Source organism: Ranitomeya variabilis, chromosome 7 (genome assembly GCF_051348905.1).
Source record: "Ranitomeya variabilis isolate aRanVar5 chromosome 7, aRanVar5.hap1, whole genome shotgun sequence".
NCBI classification, from domain to species: Eukaryota; Metazoa; Chordata; class Amphibia; order Anura; family Dendrobatidae; genus Ranitomeya; species Ranitomeya variabilis.
Window position 1 is genome coordinate 49,739,675 of NC_135238.1, and position 12,078 is coordinate 49,751,752.

Here is a 12,078-nt window from a genome sequence, read left to right on the forward strand (position 1 = left end):
TCTGTACCTCTGTTGTGGCAGCTTTGCTTTCTCTCTATGTCCCAGAGCGGCAAGCGATGAACTGTATCATGCGGTCTTTAGCTTGTTCGCTTTCTGTTTCTCATGGCTGATTTCTATGTTTTTAAAGGGATCTGTCACCAGATTTCATAATAAAAAACTGCATACATCATTGAACAGATGCCTTAGACCTGATGAAGATGGTGTACTTTGAAAATCTATATCAGACTCCTACAATGTCTGTCTTAATATTAAACAGGAAACTTTCACAAAGGTTCAAACAGTCATTCTGAGAGTGAATTTCAAAGTAAGTACACCAGTCTAATCAGGTCCAAGAGATCTGTTATAATATGTGCAGTTTATATAGTGAAATCTGGTGACGGATCCATATGGAAGTGTTGAGCATAAGGGTAAATTAAGTGCTCCTGAGCGAGATATAAAATCGGTTACATGTTCTTCCTCCTGTAGTAACATGTCCACAACCCAAATTGTGGAATTTGTAAACTCCACCCCTAAATGTGCCTGGGAACACTTTAAATCCACCAGAAACTTTTTTTTTTTTGGCCATTTTTTATAAAACATTTTGCAGGACGGTCATAAAAAATTACCGTAGTCTTTTGTCTAATTTGTTTTTCTTACCTATATAAAGTGGAAATGTTTCTCAAATCGAACCCGGATGAATTGATTAACTCCAGGAATGCTTTTGCTAGATCTTGCGTGATGTCGTATACCGTATCCAGCTGCTTTGTGGCATTGTCATAGCTTATAAAAATCCGGATCTGAGGACGCAAAAAAATATCCATAAAAATATGATAATTAGAACATTTGTGTAGCGCACTTACAGAGGATTTCCACCGCGATAGTAAAATTGCTCATAAAAGAAAAAAAAAAAAACAGAAATTAAAAAATAGCAGTCACTGTCAAAAAATTAGGAAATTTTGTCTTATTTCCATTGACAACACAAAATACAGCCAGATTAGATGTGAGCGCTGATGAGGGACAAAAACCCTGAAACATGTTTCTGCAAGTGGAATGTCTGGTTTGTCTTTTCACGTGGCAAGGGTCATCACAGATTTTTTTTATAGTACTTCTGTTCTTTTTTTTTATTGTTTATATGTTGAGAAAATGTTGGTTACCATTGGTTTATCCTGAGAAATTAAAAGGGTTGTCTAATTTATAAAAAAAAAAAAAAAAACAAGAAAAATTGGGAAAAGAGAGTAACTAGAGTGTTGTGGTGGGAAAAGTGGGTCTGCCACAGATCAGACCCGATCAGTGAAGGACAATCTCTGATCCAATATCAGTGACCCCTTCAAATATAATTATTATCTGCTCTTCCTGTCGTAATTTTTTTTGCAAAAATGGCCACTGCCATAAAATACAGCCGTGTGTTCAATAACACAAATAAAAGTGGAGATGATAAAAATGTAAGTTACTTACTTCATTAATGCTAATTTTTCTGATTTCATCCAGTGGTAGATGCACCATGAAACGTCCTAAAATCCACAGGACCTCAGCAGTCACCCATGATATGGACGAATTGGCCTCTGTGTACAGGTAACTTATATTTAAGGAGTGCACATGACATAAGGAAATATTATACTGATGTAATAAAAGGTAAAAGAATCAGATATATATTTAGTTATCGGATGTCGTTACTGCAGTTTTTGCGGTATTCAGGACAAATAGGACTATTTTTCAGAAAAATATAGGCTGTAAAGAAATATAAATGGGGCTTTGGTGTTACAGAAACCACCACTCATTTAAAGGGAATCGTTTACCAGGTTATTGCTATGCAATCTAACAGCGGCATGATATAAGGCTAGAGAAGCTGATTCCAGTGATGTGTCACTTACCTGGCTGTGTGTTGTTTCAATAAAATCAGTGTTTTATCAGCAGGAGATTATCACTACAGGACTGCCATGTAGTCTTCCTGCTCTGTGTGACCTTGCCCCCACCACTGATTGGCCACTTTGTGCATATGCACAGTTTACACAGAAAGCTGCCAACCAGTGGTGTGGGTGGGGTTATATAGTATATGATCACTGTGTCTCCTGCACACATACAGCAGCATTTGTTTCTTTGTTTTTAGAATATTACTGTCACAGAAAAAATTAAAATCAATGATAACAAAATGAAAGAAAAGAGCTTGCACTTTGCAGGCTGTCTTAAAATTTCACTCTATGCAGCTGAACGCCTCCTTTGGAATTAGGTAACTAAGGAAACTCCTGATGGCTAACAGATGTGAGGCCCTGCATGAGTAATGTGTAGCAGATTTATGATCCAGATAAGACTTTGAAAAACATAAAGATCTGGGATTCCTTTGTCTGCTTCCTAGAAAATAAGAAGGGAGGTTTGCATAAACTGCATCGACCCAATAGATAGGAAAATGATATTTGCGAAAATATGATGAAGTGGCTAATGCAAAGTATGGTTTTACATTGCTGGGCAATGATCAGGATCCTTTCAATTGAATACGGACAGATAGACGAGGCTACACTTGTCATATTTGGTCTCTATGTAAAGATAAAATCATGATAAAAAATATGATGTCGATATCAAGCATATCTCATAATTTTCAGAAACTGAAGCCACATCCCATGACCAACCCTGTAAGGAGTCACCAAGGGGAGGTGTGTGGGTGTAAGTTGGTAGCTAATAAAAGGCAAATGCCAAATTTTGGGCATCATCAGTACGTCCGTTTTCCTAGAGTGCCTCCCTCCATAAATCTGAAGCCATTGCTGTGACGACAGATTTAGTAACTTTCTTTTGGTTTATCCTCTTTATTTTATGCAATTGTATATGCTGTATTGTTTTGTCCCGTTTGTAAAATCTTTAGTATTTTTTTTTATAAACACTGTCTATCATTCTGGATTAAATGTAACATGTAATAGTTTTGTTCCTCTTGTTCTGTAAACTGCACCCCTGAAGCCATACGCTACTGGAAATCAGGCGTCCAGTCAGTTTTGTATAAACGACTGGTGGTGGCAGTGAGTAGTTCTTGGGCTATTGCGGAGTTAACCATGACCGTACTGGGGTATATATATATTCCGTGCATTGGAATCGGAGATGTATACTGTATACCATACGCTCACTGTTAGTTTCCCAATAGCCGGCCTACTAGTGGAAACAGCCTGTGGCCTCCTCCATTAATAGTCGGTCAATCGTGTGATTGTCCGGATGACAAAAAGATAACAGCGGGTGGATCTGAGTGACCCCCCCAGGCTGTGATCTTTGACAATTACCAATATATTTGTTAAAACCAGATCTTCCATTTGATATCAGTTGAACAATCCCATTTGGTTCCAAAAGTGGGACTAGACTTAATTGTGATTTTTTTTTTAAACATGGGTTGTCGAACCTTAGGCTACAAGTCTGCAGTCCCTCTATGTGCTCACATTGCATGCACTGAGCGCTGTGAGGAATCTCCTGAGCTGGCGCCAGGATCTGCGGGAACATGACCTCAAGTGTGCGATTTACACACACGTGGTTACATGCCGACATGTCTGATGTAACCGATTCAGTCAGGTCATGTATCGGGCACATAGACGTGTCCTGAGATGCTCTTTCCTAACTTTGAGGACCTACAAACATGAGGCTGCCCCAGTGATTTTGACTTCTTATTCACAGACTATCTGATTTCGGGACCATTGTTGGCCATTGCAGGTGGTTGTAGAATAGACATGTTCTTCTCCGAGACACTAATCACATAGTAAATACTCACCACTGGACGCATAGGATTTTTGAAGAACGTGAGTCATCCATTCATATAGGGCTCTCCTGTCATTGGCCTTGAGCTTATCATACAGGTTCCTAAATACGGATGATCTACAAGGATAATTACACAGAGATGAGTCCTCATCTGTTACCATAACATGTGAAGTAGTAGGTTATAAAGTATTTCTATACAAAACAATATTTTTTGAATATAATTGTCTCTACCTATCTTCAATTCTGGTGGCCAAGGACCTAAGGGTGGACGCATGTTCTGCTGACATGTTCTTCCCACATATACACATGCATGCTGGGCTCGGCTGAGCATGCATCTGTTCTGTATGGGGAGAAAACAGTGCGCATCGCTGGGGAGAACAAATGGATCTGATTTTTCAATGCCATCTTTCAGGGAGAGTTGTGAGCCCCTTAGATGGTCATCCCCTCCTGCCGAAATTTGAGTTTTCTCTAATGCGTATAGAGGTCTTAAATGGAACCTGTCAGCAGATTTTTGGCATGTAATCTGAAAGCACCATGATGCAGGAGCAGAGACTCTCAATCTAGCAATATGTATGTGTAGCGCCCCCACTGCCGCAGGGCCGAGGGGTACCCGGTACCAGGCCTCTGAGTCTCTGCTCTGGGGTTGTCACGGTGGCTAGACCCGGTCCGTGGCGGTGTCGGCGAGGATCTCAGCGGTTGTTCCGGTAACGGTGCAGGATCCGACGCCTGAGGACCTTCTTCCGGCGCTGCCTGGTGCGGAGCCTGGGCCTTCATGTTCAGCTGGAGGAGCTGGTCGAGCAAGCCCTCCATCTCGACCCGCAGGAGTTCGGTGCTGTCCACGGAGAACGGGCTGCTGTGCTCATCCGGGTAGTTGGGGGAGACTTCCACTTCAACCCCACTGTCGGGTTCGGAGCTGCTGGTCATGGCGTCCTCCACGTGGGTCACTTCCTGGTCTTTTTCCCGCTCTCTCCTTCGTGGGCGGTGTCGTTTTCTCGATCTCCGCCCTCCATTGAGGATCAGGAGGCGGATCTCCGCTGCTGACGGACACGTCCTCACAGTGCAGAAATATTTAGACTGGGCGGCCATTGTCCTTCGCGCTCTCCAGCTTGCCTACGCCCACTCCACGCCCCTCTTCTTCTCCTGCGCTCTCCTCAGCGCTGTAATGGCGGTGGATTTTGGCGGCAAGTGGCACAGCACAGTCTTTGCAATAAATCACAGTCCAAGCACAATAAATCACAGTTCCAAGGCACACATGACCTGATTCTTCAGGCTTAAGTAGATCCTGTTCGTGAGTTGTAGCGCCCCCACTGCCGCAGGGCCGAGGGGTACCCGGTACCAGGCCTCTGAGTCTCTGCTCTGGGGTTGTCACGGTGGCTAGACCCGGTCCGTGACCCTGCTGAGGGGCGTACAGTAATAGATGTGGATAGATGATGGTGGTGGTGATGCCGTAGTGGTGCGGTGCAGTAAATAACGAGGACACCAGGTTGCAGTCTCTTTACCTCTTTACTGAAGATCTCTGGGTCCTCAGTCCGGAATCCGGATAACCAGGCTGCGCAAGTCCGGCCGGTCCAATGGCACCTCCAGAGTTCTCTTTACAGGTGGAAATCTGTGCCTTCCCCCTAGCGCTATGTGTTGTGATCCTTCCCTGCTGTGCTTACGGAAAGTCCCCACAACTGTTGTGTCCGTTTCTTAAGTTCCCTCACAACTCGATTAGATGATGTTCTGCTAATCCTCCGTCCCTCCCTGATGTTACGGTTAGGACGGCACCCGTATGACGGGTAGGCTCGGAGCTCTTCCGGGACCCTAGAGTCGCCCCTCTCCACAAGTTGCCCCCCAAGACTGCATAGGTGATTTAGGTGAGACAGCCCGCCTTAGACTGACTGTCCTGCCGTTGGTTTAGAGTATTGCCTGAAGCTGAATATTGTAATACTCCCTCGGCGTTCCGGCCGCCGGTTGTGCGCCTCAGTAGGATGTTGCCTCGGTCTTATAGCACGACTCCTACTGGTATTCTCCTTGTTGCTTTGATCTCGTTTCTCACTCAGCACAATCTATCTCGCTTCCAATCCCTCCTTGGGTACCGCCGCTATACTGAGCAGGCACGGTCCCGTTACGTTCGCTCAAGTTGCCAAGCCTCTGTCAGGATCCCACCCCTGACAGGGACCCTACCGAATCTTCTCCCACAACACCCTCTGCCACAAGGTGTTGCCTGGTTCCAACCCAGTCAGCTTTCTGCCTAACTTCCTGCCTGACCCCCAGTTTACCCACAATGGTGGGGAGTGGCCTAATGAATAGAACCCTTAGCTGCCCCTGGAGGCCCGGCTGTGAAATGTATTGGTGTCTATGATACCTGGTCAGATGAACTCCTTCAGTGCCATCAGACGTACCATAGCTCCCCTTAGTGGCGGAGCCACAGTACTGCAACGACCAGGACTCTGGGGCGCTGCATATGTTTTGCTGTTTCAGTAAAATCAGTGTTTTATCAGCAGGAGATTATCACTACAGGACTAGGTGTCTTGTGCCTCCTAGTCTTTCTGCTCTCTATAACCACGCCCCCAATACTGATTAGCAGCTTTCTGTCAATGTGCAGTGTACACAGAGAGCTGCCAATCAGTGGTGTGGGCGGGTTACACAGGGCTCAGCATTACAAGCTCTGCTAGATCTTCAGCAGAGAAAACTGTGATTGTATCAAAATGACAGAAAGCAGACCAGTAAGGCGTCACATGTCTGGAATCAGGGTCTCAGGCCCTACAACATGCTGCTCTCAGATTACATATAAAAAATCTGGTGACAAATTCCCTTTAAGTGCAGGGAGCCATTATGCTAAATTCTTGTTGGCTGGATTTCTCTGCAGCGCCACTACAGGAAAAACAAAGAATTACATTGCACCCACTAAAATTAATAAGCCAAGTCACTCGTAGCTACCCTTGTAAGCTAAATAATAAACTCTAATAATGGAATTTTGCCATTTTTCGGTCAACATTCCCCAATAGAGTACATATTAGAAGGAGGGACAATAATGCAATAATAATCTTTTGGGGTCACCTTATAGGTACATGGACAGTATCACAGCTACTGACACAACTACTAACGCCTATCACACAGTTATAATCATGAAAATCACAGTTCAGACTCCTTGTACCAAGACTTTTAAGACCTAATTTTAGTTAAAGGAAGCTTGTCACGCTATTTACCTGCAGATATGATAGTAATCTGCAGGTAAATAGCATTTATACCATGTCTGGCAGGGGCAGACTTACTGGAGCAGCGGCTGCAGGGAGGAAATGAACTTCTATCCTCCCTGAAGCTGCCGGCTTCCAGTCTTCAGGGCAATGCAGGGGCGATTACAAGTGTACGACCAACTTATATCTTTTTGACAGATGTCCTCTGGGCACTCAGTAGTATATACCAATACTATGTCAGAACAGATATTTTTTTTTTAGAAAAGTATTATACTTACAGGTTTCTGAACGGCTCGTCTGGTATTTGAGATGGCAATCTCTTAATCACATCAGTTTGTAGGTAAGTCGCACCATACATACGTGTGACCAGACCTAGTATTTTCACACAGTCGGCCGAATACAGCGCCGGGAGACATTTCTGGAGGGTGACGTTGAATAAACTACGATTTCCCACAGGGGACTGGAAGATTTCATCTCGCATGGTCTCAAAGTCCACCTCAATGCCGGCCATTTCCTTGCCATAAAACATCAATGAAAAATACAATGTGGTAAAAAAATTAATCAAATACATAAGAAAATTATCCATGAGCTGTTAAGATCTATGGGCCGGACGTAGATCTCCCTGAGAATCTGCCTCCAGAGATTATTTTAAATGAAAGAGGGCATCACCAGTGTGAGACATGTAGGTCAGGAGAGCAGACTGTCAGTCATTACATGTCTCACTGGTAATATCGCCTTTTATTTAGAATAAGCTCTGGAGGAGGATTCTCAGGGAGATCTATGTCCCGCCCATAGATCTTAACAGCTCATTTATATATTGAGAAAATGTTTATTTCTCTGGAAAAAGGCAGCGAATCATAGATATCAAGCTATCATTTTATTCATCTTTCTATGACCTATATGACCATATAGACGGCTTAGGAGGGTCGATCCTACTGACAAGTTCCCTTTAATGGGACAAGACGACATAGGACAAGAGCATCCTATTTAGAGCTGAGTTTGGGTCTATTTCTGATGGGTTGTTTCTCAAACAACTTACTAGACTTTAATAATTATATTCTGTATTCATATCCATTGCTAATAATCAAATTACTTACGAAATGTTCCTTTTTCCCACTTAAAAGATATTCCATCGCTCGTGCAAATAAGTGATGATCGAGACGTTCTAATTCTGAAACCACGAGTTCTGGGTCATCACTAAGATCTGACAGGTACCTTTTTACTGATACCTAAAAAAATAAGAAGAAAACCCTCCGGTATATACTGTGTATATATATATATATATTTTGTTGTTGTTGTTTTTTACATCAATTACCTGGAGGCTGAATATATAAGAAGGACTTGGGATGGACAGATAGTGCAGGATTTTCTCTTCTAAATCTGGAGTCCATTTGTTCAAACTACGAAACAAAGTGATATCAGGTTATTCGATATTTCCTTAGTGCTCCCTATAAATCCGCCCTAATTTGTAGGAGGCCACCCAAATGTTGTCACATGTTATCATTCTTTCCAGTTTGGGGTTGAAAATGTTTTGTTAAATTTACCTTTGAAACTCCATTATCTGTAGGAGACCTGGAAAAAATAGAGAATCTTATAACAATGCGAAAACTCCAGGTGTGAAAAAGATATGGCTGTATCTGCAAAAGGGCTTCTATAAATTGGTATTGGGTCATGCTGAAGATATAGGTGGCTGGTGCTACGGCGTTGGCACTCTTCGGACCAGTGCCCATCCTATTCGGACCAGGGCCCATCCTATTCGGACCAGTGCCCATACTATTCGGACCAGTGCCCATACTGTTCGGACCAGTGCCCATACTGTTCGGACCAGGGCCCATACTATTCGGACCAGGGCCCATACTATTCGGACCAGTGCCCATACTGTTCGGACCAGTGCCCATACTGCTCGGACCTGCGTCCATACTGCTCAGACCAGTGCCCATACTGCTCAGACCAGTGCCCATACTGTTCGGACCAGTGCCCATACTGCTCGGACCTGCGTCCATACTGTTCGGACCAGTGCCCATACTGCTCAGACCAGTGCCCATACTGTTCGGACCAGGGCCCATACTATTCGGACCAGGGCCCATACTATTCGGACCAGTGCCCATACTGTTCGGACCAGTGCCCATACTATTCGGACCAGGGCCCATACTATTCGGACCAGTGCCCATACTGTTCGGACCAGTGCCCATACTGTTCGGACCAGGGCCCATACTATTCGGACCAGGGCCCATACTATTCGGACCAGTGCCCATACTGTTCGGACCAGTGCCCATACTGCTCGGACCTGCGTCCATACTGCTCAGACCAGTGCCCATACTGCTCAGACCAGTGCCCATACTGTTCGGACCAGTGCCCATACTGCTCGGACCTGCGTCCATACTGTTCGGACCAGTGCCCATACTGCTCAGACCAGTGCCCATACTGCTCGGACCAGTGCCCATACTGCTCAGACCAGTGCCCATACTGCTCAGACCAGTGCCCATACTGTTCGGACCAGTGCCCATACTGCTCAGACCAGTGCCCATACTGCTCGGACCAGTGCCCATACTGCTCAGACCAGTGCCCATACTGCTCAGACCAGTGCCCATACTGTTCGGACCAGTGCCCATACTGTTCGGACCAGTGCCCATACTGCTCAGACCAGTGCCCATACTGCTCGGACCAGTGCCCATACTGCTCGGACCAGTGCCCATACTGCTCGGACCAGTGCCCATACTGCTCGGACCAATGCCCATACTGCTCGGACCAGTGCCCATACTGCTCGGACCAGTGCCCATACTGCTCGGACCAGGGCCCATACTGCTTTGTTGTTCAAGAGTCTTATGTAACACTTTTAGCACTGGTAGAATGCTGATAAGGAGTAACTGTACACTGGAAATGGTAGATGACAAGTTACAGAGTAAGAAGTGAGGGAAAGGATGTTCCTGTACTGATAGTGCTGGCATAATGCTGATAAAGAGGAACTGTCTACTGAAAAGAAGTGCATGACAGAAAAAATGCATGCCGGAAACCGAAGAAAAGGAAGATCTTTGCATCCCTATTCCTTGCAGAATGCTGAGGAAGAGGGACTGACCACTGGAAAAAAAGTGGATGGCATGTTATAGAGTAAGAAGGGAAGACAAGGATGTTCCTGCACACATAGTGCTGGAAGAATGCTGATTAAGATGGATCAGAGCAAGAGATGGTACAGAGCAAGAGAATCAGAACAGTTCCTGGACATATTGGACTGGTATGTGCACCAAAAGCAACTTTATCATGTTGTGAGGAATAAGTGGAGCCACAATATATGTTTTATATGAAGCGACAGAATCGTGGCACACATAGCACCCGTGTCTGAGCTGTAGACGGGATGTGATGTCGTTCTGAAATTTTGATAAAGTAAGAAGAATTTCTCATTCTTGCTAGAATGACATTACCATGTAAATAGTTGCCAGAAATCAACTCATTCTGCAAAATACACAAAAACATAAATTCACAAAACTAAGTCACAATACAAGAGCCATCATGTATTAGACCAAGGCCATTATTAGTCCACACTGACCAGTCCTCTCATCAGCTGATCTGGTAAATCTGAAAAAAGGGAAAGAAAAAAACAAGTTATACAAGAGAAGCCGATGTGTAACAGGACTTATCTACCAGTTTGTTGTGGAGACTAGAGAGCTGTTATTAAAGGGAATCTGTCACCTGGTTTTTGCTGCCCTATCTGAGAATAGCATGATATAAGGGCCGAGACCCTGATTCCAGTGATGTATCACTTACTGGGCTGCTTGCTGCAGTTTTGAATAAAACCTGTTTTCTCTGCTGCAGATCTAGCACTGATTCTTTCAAAACTGCAGCAAGCAGCCCAGTAAGTGACACATCGCTGGAATCAGGGTTTCCTGGCTGAAGTGGTTGTTTATGATACATTTTTATTCTTTGTTACACAAATGTTATAGAACCATGTAAAAAAAAAAATCTATAAATTATCAACAGAACTGGAAATGCTGACACCCAATAGCAAATTCCTCTGGTACCTGAAATCGGAGAACTCTGCGCAGCTACAATGCTTTTCTGACTATAAATGAACACAACGAAGCAAAGTTTCATTCCTATGAGCATCCTACAAAAAAGAAATACCGTAAATTAAAAAAAAACATTGTTAGCGCTGGGAAACTTGCTATTAAAATACAAAAGACTGAAAAGAAAGGAAATGTATAGGGATGCCACATTCTGACTAGACGTGTCTAGCCTCGCTCAGTTCACTTGAATTGAGTGCAGCCGTGCACATCTAGTTGGCACATGACCGTATGATTGCAGGTCGCACTAATAAGCTCCAATGTACAGTCACATCGTGAGGTCACAGTATCACACTGCTGGCGTTATACTGGCAGGGAAGGTGAGAGCTCCATATTAGAGTGTAAAATTAAAATAACTTTTATTGAGAGTTGGGACAGTGTGAAGATGGGCACAGTATGGAGCTGGGACAATGTGAAGATGGGCACAGTATGAAGCTGGGACAGCATGAAGATGGGCACAGTATGGAGCTGGGAGAGTGAAGATGGGCACAGTATGGAGCTGGGAGAGTGTGAAGATGGGCATAGTATGAAGCTGGGACAGTGTGAAGATGGGCACAGTATGGAGCTGGGCCAGTGTGAAGATGAGCACAGTATGGAGCTGGGACAATGTGAAGATGGGCACAGTATGGAGCTGGGACAGTGTGAAGATGGGCACAGTATGGAGCTGGGACAGTGAAGATGGGCACAGTATGGAGCTGGGACAATGTGAAGATGGGCACAGTATGGAGCTGGGACAGTGTGAAGATGAGCACAGTATGGAGCTGGGACAGTGAAGATGGGCACAGTATGGAGCTGGGACAGTGTGAAGATGAGCACAGTATGGAGCTGGGACAGTGAAGATGGGCACAGTATGGAGCTGGGACAGTGTGAAGATGGGCACAGTATGGAGCTGGGACAGTGAAGATGGGCACAGTATGGAGCTGGGACAGTGTGAAGATGAGCACAGTATGGAGCTGGGACAATGTGAAGATGGGCACAGTATGGAGCTGGGACAGTGTGAAGATGGGCATAGTATGAAGCTGGGACAGTGTGAAGATGGGCACAGTATGGAGCTGGGACAGTGTGAAGATGAGCACAGTATGGAGCTGGGACAATGTGAAGATGGGCACAGTATGGAGCTGGGACAGTGTGAAGAT

The 12,078-nt window shown here is 44.7% G+C and overlaps 1 protein-coding gene across 1 annotated transcript in view; it reads right to left on the reverse strand.

The window, feature by feature from the left end:
- OTOA (otoancorin) overlaps positions 1-10,981 on the reverse strand; it is a 45,508-nt gene extending 34,527 nt beyond the window's left edge. The window contains exons 1-10 of the mRNA XM_077273548.1: positions 10,901-10,981; positions 10,429-10,457; positions 10,304-10,334; positions 8,429-8,456; positions 8,200-8,284; positions 7,982-8,113; positions 7,163-7,398; positions 3,719-3,822; positions 1,435-1,541; positions 637-776 (exon numbers count right to left, since the gene is read on the reverse strand). Coding sequence (XP_077129663.1) covers positions 637-776; positions 1,435-1,541; positions 3,719-3,822; positions 7,163-7,398; positions 7,982-8,113; positions 8,200-8,284; positions 8,429-8,456; positions 10,304-10,334; positions 10,429-10,457; positions 10,901-10,973 — 965 coding nt within the window. The 5' untranslated portion in view covers positions 10,974-10,981. The remainder of the gene's footprint in view (positions 1-636; positions 777-1,434; positions 1,542-3,718; positions 3,823-7,162; positions 7,399-7,981; positions 8,114-8,199; positions 8,285-8,428; positions 8,457-10,303; positions 10,335-10,428; positions 10,458-10,900) is intronic.
- Between the last annotated feature and the right edge of the window lie 1,097 nt (positions 10,982-12,078).